At 45.0% G+C, this 19,287-nt stretch overlaps 1 protein-coding gene across 3 annotated transcripts; it reads right to left on the bottom strand.

Annotated features, from left to right (window-relative positions):
* Positions 1-440: 440 nt before the first annotated feature.
* On the bottom strand, positions 441-8,148 carry KLHL38 (kelch like family member 38). Of its 3 annotated transcripts, none has more exons than XM_083749203.1 (4): positions 7,919-8,148; positions 5,279-6,740; positions 3,940-4,045; positions 441-1,292 (listed from the first exon to the last, which is right to left on the bottom strand). In XM_083749203.1, the coding sequence occupies exons 2-4, from the start codon at positions 6,626-6,628 to the stop codon at positions 1,006-1,008; spliced, it is 1,743 nt and encodes a 580-aa protein (XP_083605329.1). In that variant the 5' UTR covers positions 6,629-6,740; positions 7,919-8,148; the 3' UTR covers positions 441-1,005. The 3 variants fall into 3 exon arrangements, with proteins under 3 accessions (XP_083605329.1, XP_083605330.1, XP_083605331.1); XM_083749204.1 differs by lacking the exon at positions 7,919-8,148 and adding an exon at positions 6,861-7,901 and having other exon boundaries at positions 5,279-6,815; XM_083749205.1 differs by lacking the exon at positions 441-1,292 and adding an exon at positions 3,283-3,543 and having other exon boundaries at positions 7,919-8,133.
* Between the last annotated feature and the right edge of the window lie 11,139 nt (positions 8,149-19,287).

Raw genomic sequence — 19,287 nt, 5'->3', positions numbered from 1 at the left:
AACTGGTTCCTGATACACTCCAACTTCATTTCTTTAAGCTTAGGTGACCTTCCGCCATTTTTCTGAGGCTGATCTCAAGCTATCATCCCATTCCCACCTGGGGCCTGCTCCCTACTTTGGGAAAGGGCTGCAGTTCAGTAGTAGACCATCTGCTTTGGTTCAATCCTCAGCATCTTCTGGTAGGACTGCCTGAAACACTGGAGAACTCCTGCCAGTCAGTGTAGGAAATGCTAAGCTATATAGGCTAACAGTCTGACCCGGCCTGAGGCAGCTACTTCCTGTGTTTCATGTCATGGCCCACTGGCACCTTCTACTGCTTTGGAGTTCATCCATGGTTCGCAGTCGTCCAACCATAATGCCGTACTTCTGGGTGCCACTAAGCCCTGCCAAACTGTGCGGAACCTTCCCACAATCCATTGCTGCTTTTATGATGCACCATAGAATTGGACAGATTCTTCAATTGTCAAGAGACACAGCTTCTAAGAAAACAGGAACAGTGAACACTTTAGATATACACATGAAAACCAGAAAAAAGAATCAACAGTCGCTGTTGTCTGGATGGGGTTGCTTGGAAGACCTGTTAGAAGCAAATACTTGATCTTGATCTGCGTCACAACTTCCCTCAAGGGCCTGTTGAGGTTGTGAGGAAAGTCCCTCAGAGGGCAGGAAAGAGGAGATGGTACATTCTGGTCTTTTAGGCAAAAAAATCCAAATTATATCCCTCACGGTAAACCAACCAACCATCCAACCACCCACAAGAAGCTCCAAACATTATGCACAACAGACATTTCATCAAACTCAAAATCTGCCACTATGTCACTTTTACCTCAAGATATAGTGGGGAATGGGAGTCCAAACCAGGAACTGAAACCCTAAGGTCTCCACCTTATTTGTTTGTCCATTTTGGTGGTTTTCCTGGCAAGAGTCTACCAGCCTTCTCTACGCAGAGAGCAACGTGGGCCTTCAAGTTGAAGAGGACAATGCCCATTTCCCTCAGCCCTCCTCTCACAAGAGGTTGGCATAAGGCACACATTGGAGCGCCAGACACCCATGGTCAAAGAGTCTGTGGGGCAGGTGCCCCTTTGAAGCCCAGGTGTCTGTCTTGGGGTCGTAGCACTCGAGCGAATCGGAGTCTTTGATTTCATTGTCAAAGGTAAGGCAGCGACCACCGGTCAGATACAGCTTCTCATTTATCGCCGCAGCGCCGTGATGCATCCTCCTGTCTTTCATGTCTGCACATTTCACAAATTTATTAGCCTTCGTATCATAAGCAATCACTCGTCTGGTGTACCCTGGAGGGGGGTGGAGGGGGGGAAGAAAGAAACACACCAGACAATTATGAATTTTGCAAAAATCCTTTGCATTGAATGCGTAAAGAGGCGGTTTCAGAGTTAGAAGTGCTGGTGATTGTTAATTCCAAAATATTTGAAACCCGGGCCTGGAACACACTTGTGGCACAGATACTGCAGCGCTTGTGAGAGCTGCTCCACGTGGCAAAACATTTGTGTGAATAGCTCTGTCCCTTTTGACTATGGTCACATGCACACCAGACATTTAAGACGCTGTTAGTGGCAAGGATTCTCTGTGCACGGAAACGGAAGGAGAGAATGCCCTCAAAGGAAGAATGGTTGATGGGATGGCAAAGCGTGTTCTCCTTCATGGAGAGAACGTGTTGCGGTGGGGTCTAACAGGACACCCCCCTCTTGGTTACTGGGCGGGACCATTTGGATGGCCATGACTGTGATTGGGCCAATTTGGGTTGTTGGGGAGATTTTGATGTTACCATTTAGAGGGTTGGCCCAAAGGTTATATATTCTTGGCACGCAGCTTTTTCCAGTCTCTTTTGCTGCGTGCATCGGATCACATGCCCACCCTCCCTAATTTAGGGCTGTTGCGTTTGACATTGCTATGCCTGTCATGGGGTGGCCTGCTTTTGGGGCAGGGGCCTGGTAGAAATTTTGTCCATTTGGCAGATTGCCATTTGGTTTTTGCCTACTGCATAGCAAATCGTCACAGCTTGTAAGGTTGTGGTTTTTTGGGGAGCAGGAAGTAGGCAAAAGTATGGAGGAACTTCCCTTTCCTACCCTGAAGATGACAGAAATCTAATAAATATTAAGGTGTTGTTGGTAAATCTGAGTTGCTAGATAGCTCAGTTCTGAGAACTTGAAAACGAGCTTTGGAAAGCTCTCTTTTTGCTATATTCTTCTCCTTTCAAACAACTATGTTTTATCACTTAGTGGTTCAACTCAGAACCAATGTAGGTTTAGACACAACTGCAGTAGGTGATAACATCAAAAAAGAAAGCACCATTTAATTAAAAGCAAGAATCCCATTACTTGAGCCAATGAACCCAGCTTTGTTTGATGTGTATTGTGCAATGAATACTTGAAATATACTGGCTGCCCCCCCCCCCTTTTAAGGAATGTGTTTGTTATCATTGTGATTTTTCAGTTCCAGTTGCTGATAAGCCAAGAACAACTGGATGATGTTATGGCATACTTACTTGGTAAATGAAAACTTATCGGTAGTAAATCTCTCCACTTTAAAAGAGAATGAATTATGTTTGAAATTAGACGAAATGTTTGTGTGCTTTGTTAAGTAAACCCCCCAAAAAAGCTTACGGCTTAAGCTTGTCAGTTGAATCATTGGCAAAAGATTCAGAATAAAATACATTTGAAAGCGTTGTTTTTTTGAAAAATCTTCCTTTTCTCATCTCTGCTGCGTTCCCATTTTGAGCTCCTCGTTTTCTCTCATACCAAGCTGTTTCATACGTTTTTGTTTTCCAACACAGACATAAATTTCATAAAGGAAAAAGCATGCACAAAAAAAGCCTTATTCAGGCAGTAAGGTGGGGGAGGCTTAGGTTGGAGAGAGCAATCATTCAAAATCAGACCAGCTGACAACTGATTAGGGGATGGTTTTCCCTTCTTTCAGCAGCCCCCTCTATCATTCCCATATTGTTCAGAAGGGACCCACAATCCTCCGGAAAGGCTTTTTCCTCAGGGTTATGTAGCTAGGGTTGAATCTCAAGGCCGAAGTCTAATCCATGCACCACAGAACCCCTGCAAAATGACCACACAGAGTTTGGGATGGGTGAATCTGTCAATTCCGGTTTCTCCCTGTTTCTCAATCTTAAATTCTGTTCTCCACATTTCCACACTAGTTTCCAATTTTATTTTAAAATTCTTTAGCATTTTAGTGTAAATTTATCCTAATGTGCACATACCTTTGTCTGCAGTTTTGCCCTAATATGCACAGTTGTGTAAAACAATTGCCAGGGGAGGGAGAGAAGGAAACATTAACTTTCCTTCCATAAACCTCCTGCCATCCACTTATCTTCAGATCTGTTCAGTTAATAACAACTAGGGTCTACCTCTGAATGGAATTACAGGTGGAATATAAAACTAGTTTTTGTACATGGACAAAAACATCAAGTTCTTAAGTCTATGGAAGCATGCAGCAAAATCTAGTGTGGGGTGGGTTTTTCCATGACGTGTTCTGCTTTATTCCTTCTTGGCATGTTTATAATCCCGACACAGAAGACTGTAAAAATAAGGAGAGGATAGACTGTAGTTCTACTATGGCAGGAGGCAAGGGAGAGGGACTTTGGCATCAACCACTGAAATAGCCCCTTTTCTGCCTTGAAGGTTTCAAGCAATAAGCTCCAAGGCACTTCACAATGTCCACACACAGACTTGGCTGCGTGACCACTTGGGGAAAGGAATTGCATACCGCAATGGCACGCAGTAAAGAAGAAATAGAGCAGTGTTGGGGCCAGCGGTGGGATACAGTCAGACTCTAAATCCCATCAGCCTCAGCCAGCAGAGCCAATGGCCAAGGCGTTGTGGTCATCAGCATCGTTTAGGACCTTAGGTTACCCACTCTCATCCTTGAGCACCTGCGTTGTGAAAACAGTCTAAGAGCACTTAAACAAATTACCTCCAACAATAAAAATCCGGTCTCCAATCACAACTGCTGGTGCGCAGACGTTCTTCACCATTCTGGTCTCCATCCGGAACCACATGTTCCTGGACACATGATATACCTGAGGAACACCCAAGACATAAATGAGATTTCTGGGATTAGATCTAAAAAGAGCATCTTTGATTGCACGCCCCGATTTCATTTCTGAAAGGGAGGGTGACTGTTCACAGCAACCACAACCATTGAACACTGAACAGTCCTTGGAAGAACCATTCCATTGGGGATGTGGAGCAAATCACTATTTTGGGAATCCCATTGCCTTCATCTCCCTCTGCTATCCCTCCTGCTTTGGTGGCAATGGTGGCATTCCCTCTTGCTCCTCCTCCCGGCTTACATTTCGTTGTTGGTAGAGACATCTTTCCCCATACATGGAAAAACAGGAAGCTGCCTTTTACTGAGTCAGATGATTGGTTCATCTAACTCAGATTTCTCTATACACTCTCTCCAGGATTTCATACAGGGGGCGTTCCCAGATTTCCCTGGAGATGCCAGGAAGTGAACCTGAGACCTTCTGCATGGTAAAGATGCATTAGAGCTTCCTCTAATGTCTGAGATTCAGGTTTGTCTTGCTAAAGTGGCTAGAGGACTTCTGAGACACATGTGCAATTTGCATGGCCTGCCATGTCTAGCAATGTTTTGCGGACCGCACAGATGTCTTTGGACTCGAGCCTTTGATTGGCAGTTGGCCTGCCTGCCTGGGACATTCAAAATGTCAGGCTTATGTTCACATCAACAAATATACACCCTGAACTACATGCTGCTAAATGATGCAAGCCTTCTTGGTAGGCCTCCTTAAGAACAAAGACTTTGCAAAGTGTCATTGTGGACGTTTGTTAAACTCTTATTAATGAATTAATTGCATGTGTAAACAGAAATGAATAAGCATGTAGTTTTCTAGGGAAGACAGTTTCTGCTTAGCAAGTGCATTTGAGTGTTTACAGCAGCGGTACCCTCCAAATTCTGTTGGACAACAGCTCCTAAAGCAAGCATGACCCAAAGTGGTCAGGGGATGATGGGAGTTGTATTCCTACAGTATCTGGAGGACACTGTATTGGCCACTCCTGAACTACAGCATGGAATTCATGATAAATCATCAAGATAACAGATAGAATTTTATATTGACAGCTGAGTCGGGGCACAAGTCATTCATTACTTTGTAGAACATAAGAGCAGCCACGTGTGGTCAGATCCAATGGATTCAAAAGCCTGAAATCATGTCTGTGTATGCTAAACATTATCTCTAAAGAGGACAACTGGCATCTTGAAGGTGAGATGGTTGAAGATTGGGAGTTACCTGTATTAGCCGGACAGGGTTTTGCATCGTGTCTTCCCCTCCAAAGAGATAGATTCTTTGGTCTTTGGAAGACACAGCAGGATGAAGAACGGCAACAGGCATGTTTGCCATGTGCTCCCAAACATTGTAGATACTGTCATATCTTTCCATGGAATTTAGGATCTCCTGGTTTTCTCCAATGCCCCCAATGGCAAAAATATAGTTTTTATAGGCAATGCTCCTGTGGGAATAGCGCCGAACTAACATGGGCTCCACTAGCCTCCACTGGTTAAGTTTGAGTGAGAAGATATAAACATTGTCACTGACTTGGTTCTTCCCATTGCCAATGGGAATGCCTCCAAGGAGATAAACATTACTGTGGACGCTCACTACAGAGGCCTTGTAGAGCCGTGTTGGGTATTTGGCAAGGCTCAACCATTGGTTCGTCTTCTCGTCATACAGCAAGACATCCCTCGTTGTCTGTTGGTTGTCTTTCCGGCCACCAACCAGGAGGAGGAATTCCCGGCATGAATATCGCCGAGGAACGTGCCACATAGGTTTGATATCTGGAGCACTGGTGCTATACAGAGAAAACATCTGCTTTTGGGCCAGTTCCAGGATATTTCTACATGCTGGGGACGACTGAATGAGAGAATCGTTGGCAATGAAGTGGAAGAAAAATGTTGGATGGACGTACTGAAGCCTTACTTTCTTGAACAAGTCTTGGATATAGCTTTGCCGTGCCTGGGGATCATGCCTCACCCAAACCATGAGAGCCTCAAAAACTTGTTCCTCCTCTCCACAAAGCTCATCATCTCCAAGATAGTCTATCAACTCCAAAACACAGAGTTCTTTCAGGTCTTCAGAGATGGCTACTTCAGGGAAACACTTCAGAGCCATTGCTTTGGCTTTCTTCTTGAGTTTATCACAGTGCAAGATCTCTGAGAGCCGAATCAGACTGAGGCAGTTATCTGGAGCAAGTTGGTCCTGGAGGTAGGCTGAACAGGCCTCAAATAGCTTCATGTACTGGAGCATGGAAGCAGTTTCCATTAGATACAAAATATTCTCCACTGTCATTAGAATCTCTCCTGTGTAAACGTAGACAATGATGCAATGAAGAATGTTTGAGTCAATGTCTCTGAGGCTGACTTTTTCCTGGCCACTCTCTTTGAAGTTGTTGCAGAACATTGCCTTGAAGTAGGGGCTACTTGAGGCAAGTACATTCCTATGGCAAGGGATTTCTGTGTCACCCGTACACAGGACAACGTCAGTTAGGATTCTGTTCTTCCGTAAAACGTTGAGCTGCTTTAGCAGCTCAGAGGAGAAATCCTGATCTTTGAAGAGTCGGTCTTGTGTGCAATTCTCTTCCATAGTGGAATCAGAGAGATATCAGTACTGGCCAAACAAGAATTCTCATTGGTGGTTCATCAGCCTCCTTGACTTGATAGATCACAATCAAATGGTCCATTTAAACATTGTCCATCTAGAGCAGAAATGGAAAAGCTAGCTTCATTCACCAATATAAGGCCAAGTAGGTGAAGGAAACATCACAGAACATCTTGTTTTATAAAACCAAGCAGGCAGGCTGGAAGTCTGGGGTTACCTGGGGTTATTTCTGACAGAGTAGAATAATAATAATACAAAAAATAAACATGCATTACAAGACAATGGGGACAATTAGTGGCTCAAGCACAAAGCCTGAATCAAACAATTTCTTCATGATAAGTATCTCTTAACAAATGCATGTTTGCCTATCATTCCCATGAAGCACTTACAGTTTAGTATCTTCCATCTCAAACCCCTCAGCCCCATGTCAATATTAGTCATTCCCAAAGAATGCAATTCTGGCAGCACGACATAACAAACTAAACTCCTCGAGTCTAGAAATCTGTAGGGGGTGGGGGGAATGATATATTTATTTATTCCCCAGTTGCTTTTGCTTTCATATCCACCAAGAATAAGAGCAGTAGATTCTCTCTGCTTTCCTTGGTGTATGCAAAAGTCTGCTGGAGCATTTTCCCCTACTCCCACAGCATCACATATTGGTACACAAGCAAGACATCACTGGAAAAAAGGGATGCAAAGTTTTATCTCTTTTTTAGAAAGAGCCACTGTTTTAGCTTATAGTGCTGGGGGTGGGGGGAAGCGGGGGTAAATAATATAAGTTATCTGCTGTCCTAGGGAGAGGAGGATAGCTGGCAGATAACTTTGCAAACCACCACTGTAGCCTCCTTCTAATAGCAACAGAGGAAGCTGTTTTATACCCAGTCAGACCAATGGTCTATCTAGGTCAGTTCTATGATCCTAGTATTGCCTGGGCCAGTATTGCCTACAGTGACTGCTGGTGGCTTTCCAGAGTTTCAAGTATATCTCTGTCCAAGTCGTACCTGGAGGTGCTGGAGATTAAACCTGAGAGCTTCTGCAATGCAGAGCAGATGCGCCATGATTAAACTACGGCCGTTCCCCACAAATGCAACATGAATCCAACAGACATGCAACATACGAGCGTCACAAACAAAGCAATTCGGGTCCTTCCCCACAAATGCAATATATATAAGCCATATACTTTGCATGGCTGGTTAAGGCCTAAATGCAGCAGTAAAAACACACAGCAGGCAAAACTGTCTCCCAGATCTCTCACATCATGGCAGAGCTGTTTACCTTATTCCTTCCCTGCTTTGGCTTGTTTATTCTCTGCTGAAACTTTCCATGGCTAGGCTCATGAATATGAAGACTTTTTAAAATTTGCTTTTGTTTTTTTTTTAAAAAAAAGGAGCTTGAGATTGTTCTTTCGCTGGTGAAAGATTCATAGGGTTTGTTTAGTATCAAGGCACTGTCAAGGCTCTCTGAAGGTTGGCTCATGAGGTACCGCAATGAGGCACTGTATACATTCCTCGACTAAGAATAGTTGCCCGTGTACTTTTTACTGTGTTGTGACATGTGACTTTCCAGTTGCCTGCTGCAACAACGAGGTGAACGGAACACAGCGCTACTGAGCATGCCCAGAGGGTGTTTTTCTGGCAAGTGTTTACATACGAAAATAGACATGGATGAAGGATGGGGCATTTGCAGAAGCCCTGCTGGAAGCAGCAACAGGGACTTGAAGTAAACTAGTAACTCTAGAAACTTGTAAACAATCTGTAACTTCTACAAGCTTTATCGCTTCTTCGTTCACCCTTGTTTAGCTATTAGATTATGTGGAGATGTAAAGTCAAGTCCTATGCTTCTGAATTTTTTTGATGCATCCACTGGAGGGAAGTTCTAATAGTATGGAAATGATATTGTAAAGAAATGGGAGGGGTAAAGGGTAAAGGGACCCCTGACCCCTGGTCAGGGGTCCCTTTACCCTTTACCCCTTCCAGTCGTGACCGACTCTGGGGTTGCGACACTCATCTTGCTTTATTGGCCAAGGGAGCCGGCGTACAGCTTCCGGGCCATGTGGCCAGCATGACTAAGCCACTTCTGGCAAACCAGAGCAGCGCACGGAAACGCCGTTTACCTTCCCGCCAGAGCGGTACCTATTTATCTATTTGCACTTTGATGTGCTTTCGAAGTGCTAGGTTGGCAGGAGCAGGGACCGAGCAACGGGAACTCACCCCATCACGGGGATTCGAACCACCGACCTTCTGATCGGCAAGTCTTAGACTCTGTGGTTTAACCCACAGCGCCACCCGCATCCCAAGTGGGAGGCGTGGATTGGGCTAAATGACTCGCGAGGTCTCTCCCCCATCTATGAGATTCTGGTTGTGAAAACAGAACGCTGAAGATGTTGAACCGGTTGGAGAAGCATAGCTTGGCAGATTTCCTTTTGCTGACGGGGAGGAGCCTTGGCATAATTAAAGAGATGGCCAAGCACTGGCAATCGGTTGCCCTTGGAGCTAACAGTCAGAAATCCTTCTGGAAGGAGGCATGAGCAGTGACTACATTATTACATGAGCACTGTTCCACAGCATTTGATATTTTCATTTACATACATTCATTGGAAATAGATGGGTTTATGAAGCAATTCTATATCCTCCCACCATGCTGACGAAGAATTCTACGAAACAGTAGTCAACATCCGGAATCACTGTTCAGTGTTGGACATCATCTTTGCTGAATACACAAAGCTTCACAGCTTGTCTGTCATCGTACAAAGTCTGGTACCTCGCTTCATTTAAAGATTTTCAGAGACTTTGAGACTAAAGATTTCATTTTGTACTTGTTATGGTTTGAAGGAATTATATAAAGATTGTCTATTGCTTATGTACATGGTCATCGTGTTGCCTAGACATTGCTGACTTTTATTCCTCCATTGGCTGGAGGCGATGTCATCAATGCGTCAACAGATTGGTCCTTGAAAAGCCAGAGGACTCTTCTCTTTTGTGAGAATCCAGTGTTATGACATTGGGGGTTCCTTAGAAATTTAACGGGGGAGCAGCATCAGCTAGACTGTTAATGCTGTGGATGGTCCACCTGATGCTAAGCTTGTACATTTATGTGTATATAAGAAATACCTTAAACCTTCAGTGGCTTTCATTCCAGGAAAGGGATGTAATGTGTCTACTGAGTCCACTGAAAAAAGCATTGTGTTTGAGTTGATGAGATGGCTCTGTAGACCATTGCAGTCACCATCAAATGATGAAAACACATGTGTGAGACAGCCTTTTCGCCCTTCTTTTCTATCTGCTTTCACATGGGCTAGGCGTGATACCAAAGACTTCTGTAAGACAGGTAATCTGGGCTCTGGGGTGACCCAGCTTAGCTATCTGTCTGGGGCTTCATTCCACTGGCATGCTCACCCAAAGGACTTCACCCAGCAGAGACTTTGGTGAGCTAGGCTAGATGGAGTAGACAGGCTAGATGAACACAGGGTCTGAAGTGATGCCAGACATCCCTATAGGAACTTCATATTGCCAGTGTGGCTTCAGGAGGAACCATAAAGTGCATAGACACCTAACTGTTAGAGATGCCTCTCAATTCAGAGCAGGCAGTTTGTATGTTCTTATGGTTCAGGTGATAGGCATCTCCTCCAGCCAATCCAACTTCAAGGTGCAATCTATCCCCGTGTCACTTCCATGCATTTTAAAACATGGGTTTGTAACTTTACAAAGTCTTGTGGCATCTTTGCTTCTCTCTCCATAAGGTAAAAAGATAAGAGTGGTTGGCTGGTTGGTTGGTTATTTGTTTGTATGTATGTAAAGGGAATGAGAATGGAGTTTTCTTTTCTAAGGCTGTAGATATGCTACAAGTGACTTATATGTGTTTGGGAAAGCTACCAAAAACAGGTTGAGAGGTGATAGCAAATATTGTGCTCTTTGTTGTTGTTGTTGTTTAGTTTAGTGTCGTTTAGTTCTTGTCCGACTCTTCGTGACCCCATGGATCAGAGCACGCCAGGTACTCCTGTCTTCCACTGCCTCCCGCAGTTTGGTCAAACTCATGCTGGTAGCTTTGAGAACACTGTCCAACCATCTCGTCCTCTGTCGTCGCCTTCTCCTTGTGCCCTCCATCTTTCCCAACATCAGGGTCTTTTTCAGGGAGTCTTCTCTTCTCATGAGGTGGCCAAAGTATTGGAGCCTCAGCTTCATGATCTGTCCTTCCAGTAAGCACTCAGGGCTGATTTCCTTCAGAATGGAGAGGTTTGATCTTCTGTCCATGGGACTCTCAAGAATCTCATCCAGCACCATAATTCAAAAGCATCAATTCTTCAGCGATCAGCCTTCTTTATGGTCCAGCTCTCACTTCCATATATCACTACTGGGAAAACCATAGCTTTTACTATACCGACCTTTGTTGGCAAGGTGATGTCTTACAAGGCTATATTAAACAGATCTTACAAGGTCTTACAAGGCTATATTAAACAGATACACCGTATGCCAGAAGAAGAAAAAATCACATACAATATTTAACCTAAAACACTTTTGCAGTTAATTGCATCAGACCCATTTGTGGGGTGCAACACACCTTGACAACATTTGCATCCTGGACTTTTGCATTTGTTTTGCACTGTAAGAACGCTTGAGGCTGACATTTTGATTCAGATCCTGCTCTCGCAAACCCCACCTGAACTCTGACCCACATGTTCAAATTGCTTGCTATTGCTATTTGCGTTCGCTCGACACCTTAGGCCTCTCTGCTCCCCTGACAACCTCCAATTTCCACAGAAGGTACTTTCTAATTACGGCTGTCTGCCTCTAATGGAATGACGACCCTGCTGGGATCTGAGGATCCTTGGCCTGTCCTAAGGGAGGTTATACTTGCACCTACTGATATTACATATTGCATGCAGATGGTGTGCTACAGGGCTTGTTTGAATTAAGAGTAACATGTGCATATGCTGATACATGATGCAAACATGGAAATAATTGCTACAGAAAAAAACCCTAGTGAGGAAGTCTCTGACCATACGACACCAATCATATTTGCTGGGTTGATTTTTGTCCTGGACCAAATAAGCTAACATCAGCAATTTTTGTTCCTGTTTCCATTTTTGTCCGAATTCTCTGACATCCCTACTAATGTTGCATGTAATTTGGACCCTTAGCAAAGCAAAATTCTGAAATGGAGCTCCTGGATTCATCAGACACCTATTGATTGGAGAAGGGAATGCATTAAGTTAATCGTTGGTATCCACGACTATTCCAAAATGATTAATATGCTCTAAAATAAAGGATGTCTGCTCATATTTTCTTTGCTCAGTTGCGAAGCTCCCTGGGTGGCCAAAGGGAACATCAGCCCTCTCAGATGAGGCCTCCTCACAAAAAAAAAAAAATGTTGATAAAAGGAGACAAAGCTGTGCTGCAGACATTGGAGCTGGGATAGAACAGGAAATCTAAATAATGGACTGCAGTAAATAAATACACCTGGATGCATTCATTTCCCAATTGCACATTAGAATATTACCAGATGGCTTTAAAAAATCCATAACCTCCAACATAGCTGTCTACTTTTCCCTTTTCTTGTGAGGAATCCTATTCGGAATAAGGGAATTTCCCTTAAAAAAAGGGAAACGTTGACATCTATGCCCTCCAATATCCTACAGAAGAAAATCAGGTTGCGTGACTTTGGGAGACGTGCTCTCATAGGAGCCAGGTGACTGCAAAACAGCATGCCCCCCCCCCAAAAAAACATGCATCTTTCAAGGTCAAACTATTGCAGGAGCCAGAATAGGACATCTCAGGATGTGGTTAGAAGCCAGGATGGCTTCTTCCAGGATATCCCAGTTGAGGGCCAGTAGGCCAGCTCGAGTTATACCCTGCTCAGAGTTGCTGCAGAATTAGAAAAGGGTATGGAGTTTATCAGTGTCCCAAATGAGCACGCAACAAGGGACTAGGGTTGTGTTCCTTTTTTCAATAAGCTTATGGAACACGTCTGAGAATTTGTGTAGCTACCAAACACCAGTCACTGCAGCAGTCTGTTTCTTTCTCAAACACATGCCCAGATTCCACGTGCAGGCCTCAGGTTTTATTTTATTTCTGTCCCAGACACCCTGCTATAAATACAATGCGAACTGGTGTCCTTTTACTCAAAAATACAGGTGAGGCTGAACAGAAGGGGACGCTGGGGCAGATCTCAACTGTCTCAGCCAGCACAATCTCATTACCAAATGAATATTTTGGGTGCACATTATTCTACACTGGCATTGAGTGGGGTGAACTTTGGTTGACTTGCCACTATGCTATTCTACCATTTTTGGCAATAACTTGGGAGGGAAAACAATAGGGGTGTTCATATGATTATATGGAAAAGTTTCAGAAAAGGACCACCAGAATAATCAAAGGGGTGGAGTACCTCACCTATGAGGATAAGGTTACAGCACCTGGGGTTTTTTAGTTTCGTGAAAAGACAAGTAAGAGGCATGCTGTAGAGAAAGTGGAAAGGGACACGTTTTGCTCCTTGTCTCAGAGTTGTACAACTCAGGGATATACAGTGGTACCTCGGGTTAAGAACTTAATTCGTTCTGGAGGTCCGTTCTTAACCTGAAACTGTTCTTAACCTGAGGTACCACTTTAGCTAATGGGGCCTCCTGCTGCTGCCGTGCGATTTCTGTTCTCATCTTGAAGCAAAGTTCTTAACCCGAGGTACTACTTCTGGGTTAGTGGAGCCTGTAACCTGAAGTGTTTGTAACCTGAGGCGTCTGTAACCTGAGGTACCACTGTACAGTGGATGCTCGGGTTGCAAACATGATCCGTGCAGGAAGCATGTTTGCAACCCGCAGTGGTGTGTCTGCGCACGCGCAGGTCATGATTTTGCACTTTTGCGCATGTTCAATGTGCGATTTAGTGCTTCTGAACAAGTGCTGAAACCTGGAAGTAACCCGTTCCAGTACTTCCGGGTTCAGTGCGGTGTGCAACCCGAAGCATCTATAACATAGCTGCCAACTTTTCCCTTTTCTTGCGAGGAATCCTATTCAGAGTAAGGGAATTTCCCTTTAAAAAAGGGAAACGTTGACAGCTATGGTCTGTAACCCGAGGTATGACTGTACAATGAAACTGAGTGTTGGGAGGGTCAAGACAGACAAAAGAAAGCACAGTACTGTTTCACACAACGCTTAGTGAAACTCTGGGAATCTGCTACCACGAGAGGCAGTGATGGCTACCAACTTGGATGGCATTAAAAGAGGATTGGACAAGCCCATCTGGTTTGGCATGTACAAAATGGTGGCAGTGGCAAGGGGAATGTACAAGAGGGAGCCTCTTGAACTGGTCAAACCAGTCTCTTTGTAAGATGATGGCCCTAACTTAAGGAACCCCCATTTGCATGACCAAAGAGGAGGCCATGTTACCATAGAAACTACCAGGCCCTTTTTTCCAAGGAGAACTCACAGGAACTCAGTTTTGGCACCTCTCCGATGAGTGCCATTTCCGTTCTAGGAGAACGAGGGAGGTGTTCATGGTGAGTACTAGAAAAATAGCACTGGAAACAACTAAGGGATAATGTCAATGGGGGTGGGCATTTTCCCCAGCACATCACCTGAATGAAGGCAACATGATCGTGTAAGTAGGAGAACCATAGCCAGGGCTGGTCTGCATGTTGACTGGAAGCTGGAAAGGCAGAAAGGCTTCTGATTCCTTGTGCTGGTATCCAATTCTGTGGCTTGGGGGACTCTCCCTAGGAATCTAATGGGGAAGCATGGTCTGCTGGAGTACTAATGCTGCAAGCCCTTCCACCCTATGCTCAGGTTGCATATATGCATAGCTGTCAACCGTCCCTTATTTGGCGGGAAACTCCCTTATTCTAGCGCTGTGTCCCGCTGCTGTCCCTTATTGATGATGTCCTTTAAATTTCCCGGGTTTCAAAGGAAGCAGCTCCTCTCCCTCCCTCCCTGCCGGCCAGGGAGGAGGGAGGCTCCAGGCAACTGTGTTGCTTGGCCCGTTCCCCTCTGGCCTCCTCTCACCAGTCTCGGCTCCTGGGAGCCCCTCCCTGCCAGGACTGGCGGGATCCTCGGACCCTTCCGCCGCCATCCTCCTCATGGCTGCCAAACTGAGCGTCTCTGCCTGGGGCCTCCCCTCTGCCTGCCGCCGCCGCTCCCACTAGGCTGCGCCACCGAAGGACCCGGATGAGATGGGGAGCCTGGCAAGGCCTATGAATTGCCGAGGAGCCTTGAGAGGAGAGCGAGGGCAACCATAGAGAAAGCAGTTCAGAAAGAGGAGGAGGCGGCAGAGGCGGAGGCACTGGGCAGCTGTTCCAAAGGCTAACCATTGAGGGGGAAAGCGGAGGAAGGACCGCAAGCGCTTCTGCCATACATTTGTAGTGGTAGACTAGCATAGATGGTCTGCTCTGTGGGTTTACTTCAGGCGCTATTTCCTGCCCCCCTTCCTCCCGCCCCGCCTGATGGAACTGAGAGCTGCAGATGGAGCATGACAGAAAAGATACAGAACTGCAGCAGCATCTTCGTAGCTTGGACTTTGTTTTGCGCGAAAAGTAGTTCTGCTTGTAGTTATTTAATTACAGTGTTTCATCAGCTGGTGTCTTGAGCAGCAACCTCTGGAAACAAAGGGCTAAAAACTAGCTCTGCTCTCCAAAATTACCTGGTCCCTTTTAACTTTGTATTTCAGCTGGTTGACTAAAATCCCTTATTTTGGCTGCTGATCCCTTATTTTCAAATCTGTAAGTTGACAGCTATGTATATATGTGTAAATAAAACCATATATCCTAAAGATGCCACAGTCTCCATTGTCCTTCATTCCAAGGAAACCAAGCCCTGAGTAAGTGTTGGAACGGCTGGAGTCTCTCACCACTCTGAGATTGGGGTAAGCCCACCAGTGTGTTTTTATTTAAATTGCAGACACTGCTTCTAAATTTGGATATATATAAACAAATTTTTAATTTGCATATGCAAATTCCATGCAAATCTGTACAATCTGTTGTTCTCTCTTTTTTTTGGTTTTTGCATTACTTTTATTTCTTTCCTTTCCTCTTTTTGATGCATGTAATTGGCCAACTGGAATAGCAGTCCACGGCCCAAGTACATTGCAATAATTGGTCCCTTAATAACCATAAATTGTGTCAAGATTTGTGCTTGGGCTTAGCTCCAAGAACTTTGAGTAGAACTAAATTAATAACATTTAATATATTTCTGTTTGAATTGTGGCACCCTTGCTAATACAACCCAGAGAAATGGAACCTTAGCTTTCTTGCTTCTCATATTAATTCCCTGAGGCCCTGCTCCATTATTTTTAGATTTTCAGCTGTTGCGCCTAATTTTTGAACTTTGTTTCACTTCTGCTTATGTTGCAATCTGGTTGTACTTCCGTCACATGAGATCTTGACTTTGCTAGTATCTGTGATAGATGCCCCGCTCCCCTTGAAAGACATGGCTGGGCTCAGAGCTGCAGTCGATCTTGGTATGAACGTCTGGACACTTGAGTGGTTATTTATAGATCCGCTTCATTGTGCTCCTATTACAGGACAATCGGTGCAACTGGAGGTTTAAGGGCTATGCATGTCTCATGCATTGGACTCCTCTTTTCCTGGAACCTAAGGAGACCACTACATCTTTTCCACCTAAAGCCAAGCCCAGTAATATATCTGCATTCTCAGGCTTCTCTTCAGGTCAGGAGACCAGCTTCTCTTATGTACACTCCTCAAATGTAAACATCAAACCAGATGTAAGCAATCCACGGTGTCAGACACTCCTGGGTTTAAGATGAAGATGATGATGATAACAATAATAGCAGTTTTATAGGAGTCCAGTTTGGACCAGAACCAAACACGAGTTGGGTATGTTAATCTTCCCATAAGTCTGTGGCAGAACATGTGTGATGTAAATTTTAATGCACACATATACATTAAATTTTAGGGGACGCGGATGGCGCTGTGGTCTAAACCACTGAGCCTAGGGCTTGCCAATCAGAAGGTCAGTGGTTCGAATCTCCGCAACGGGGTGAGCTCCCGTTGCTCAGTCCCTGCTCCTGCCAACCTATCAGTTCAAAAGCATATCAAAGTGCAAGTAGATAAATAGGTACCACTCCGGCGGAAATGTAAACGGCTTTCCGTGCGCTGCTCTGGTTCACCAGAAGCGGCTTAGTCATGCTGGCCACATGACCCAGAAGCTGTACGCCAGCTCCCTCGGCCAGTAAAGCGAGATGAGCGCCGCAACCCCAGAGTCAGCCACGACTGGACCTAATGGTCAGGGGTCCCTTTACCTTTACATTAAAGCAGGCATGTCCAAAGTCTGTTTTGGGGGCCTGATCCGGCCCGCTGATAGATTTACAGTGGTACCTCAGGTTAAGTACTTAATTCATTCTGGAGGTCCGTTCTTAACCTGAAACTGTTCTTAACCTGAAGCACCACTTTAGCTAATGGGCCCTCCTGCTGCTGCTGCACCGCCGGAGCCCAATTTCTGTTCTTATCCTGAAGTAAAGTTCTTAACCTGAAGCACTATTTCTGGGTTAGTGGAGTGTGTAACCTGAAGTGTATGTAACCTGAAGCGTAGGTAACCCGAGTTACCACTGTAATCTGGGCCCCGTGTGATTATATGTCCTGGGGTAAAATTGGCCCTCACGCATGTTCACTTCATCAAATCTAGCCCTCTTTGAAATAAGTTTGGACACCCCTGCATTAAAGTTTCAAGTATACCTCTGAAATAAACAAACACACAGTTTTGAAAATCATAAGGCATCCTTACCAGAGATGTCCCAGTGCACATCTGTCTTGACCCTTAACAGAGGTCATGACTAAAACAACATGAGATAATTAGTCTCATGGTTGTGGGTTCAAGCCCCACGTCGGGCAAAATAATATCTTGCCAGGGACCTTGTGCACTTAACTAAGCCATTACAGTGACACCTTGGGTTAAGTACTTAATTCGTTCTGGAGGTCTGTTCTTAACCTGAAACTGTTCTTAACCTGAGGTACCACTTTAGCTAATGGGGCCTCCTTGCTGCCGCTGCACCGCCGGAGCACGATTTCTGTTCTCATCCTGAAGCAAAGTTCTTAACCTGAAGCACTATTTCTGGGTTAGTGGAGTCTGTAACCTGAAGCGTATGTAACCCGAGGTACCACTGTATGCTACATGCTTCAGCCACCCCCACCAGTGGATGTCAAAGATGTAGGGCAGGGAAATATGACATAGTGTCAGGAAGCCAAGAGGGCACACAGGTTAAGTTATCCAAGCTGGTTTGGAGGAGAAATAAGAAACTTAAGACGCTGGTGGGTTTTTTTATTTTGTTTTTCGTTTGGCAGCAACACTTGTTTTTCGTTTTGCTTCTTGCGATCTTCAGTTCTGCCCTGAAAGACGGTTCATCTTGCAACATTTTCTTGTGTCCAACATCACAGCTGCCCACGACACACTTTACAGTGCAAGAATAGAACGGAAAAATAGATGCTTTGCCCCGCTGACCCCCTACTTATGCAATTCCGTTACATGAATGTTTACCTGAAAGCAAGTTCCACTGGGGTCAGTGGGGCTCCTTACCAGGTGAATGTGGGAAGGAGTTGCCGTGCTGATTTGCAAAGTGTCTTCTAATCTGCCTTTATCTCAGTGAAGACCTTACTTGGAAAATGTGAATGAAAAGATAACATCAGGACAACTGACTTTTGGGTTTGGTGGGTGTGCGTCAGTAAATGAGGGGAATTAAGGCTAAGAGAGCTGAGTGGGGGTGCTTGTGTAATCTCACTGTATACAAGTTGTACATGTGACAATAAAGTATTTCAAAGTATTTTTAGTTTTGCATTAATGGGCGTCACTGTGCCTCGCATTTTACAAGGCCGAGGGTGAGAGGCGGTGAGTTGCAATAGGTTCTGGGTAGCCATAAGGGAATACAGTGGTACCTCGGGTTATATACGCTTCAGGTTACAGACTCCGCTAACCTAGAAATAGTACCTCGGGTTAAGACCTTTGCTTCAGGATGAGAACAGAAATCATGCTCCGGTAGCACGGCGGCAGCAGGACGCCCCATTAGCTAAAGTGGTGCTTCAGGTTAAGAACAGTTTCAGGTTAAGAACGGACCTCCAGAATGAATTAAGTACTTAACCAGAGGTACCACTGTATGTATATTCTGCTCAATTAACTTGTGGGATTCACTAATATAAAGGGTACGTTCAGACATGGGGATCATTGAGTTAGCCTTCCTGTGCAAAAGGACTGATTGCTAAACCACTCTGGGAAAAGTAGCTACGGGGAGGGAATAAAGGTAAAGGTAAAGGGACCCCTGACCGTTAGGTCCAATTGTGGACAACTCTGGGGTTGCGGTGCTCATCTCGCTTTACTGGCCGAGGGAGCTGGCATACAGCTTCTGGGTCATGTGGCCAGCATGATTAAACCGCTTCTGGCTAACTAGAACAGCACACGGAAACACTGTTTACCTTCCCACTGGAGTGGTACCTATTAATCTACTTGCACTTCGATGTGCTTTTGAACTGCTAGGTTGGCAGGAGCAGGGACTGAGCAACGGGAGCTCACCCCGTCGCGGGGATTCGAACCGCCAACCTTCTGATCCTAGGCTCTGTGGTTTAACCCACAGCGCCACCCACTGTGGAATGAGGGAATAAGGGTCTCCTAACAACTCTCAGCATCCTTAATGAAAAATAGCTCCCATAATTCTTTG

This window comes from Podarcis gaigeae (genome assembly GCF_964106915.1).
Source record: "Podarcis gaigeae genome assembly, chromosome: 7".
NCBI classification, from domain to species: Eukaryota; Metazoa; Chordata; class Lepidosauria; order Squamata; family Lacertidae; genus Podarcis; species Podarcis gaigeae.
Note: the sequence above shows the minus strand (reverse complement) of the source record. Positions and strands in the feature narration are given on the sequence as shown.

Bases quoted from the DNA above. Each gene is read 5' to 3' on its own strand.
- KLHL38 (XM_083749203.1), bottom strand. From the start codon at position 6,628: ATGGAAGAGAATTGCACACAAGACCGACTCTTCAAAGATCAGGATTTC. The intron at 4,046-5,278 runs GTAACTCCCAAT...GGTGTTCCTCAG, and splicing joins ACCCTGTCCGGCTAATACAG to GTATATCATGTGTCCAGGAA. The intron at 1,293-3,939 runs GTAATTTGTTTA...ACCCCCCTCCAG, and splicing joins CCGGATTTTTATTGTTGGAG to GGTACACCAGACGAGTGATT.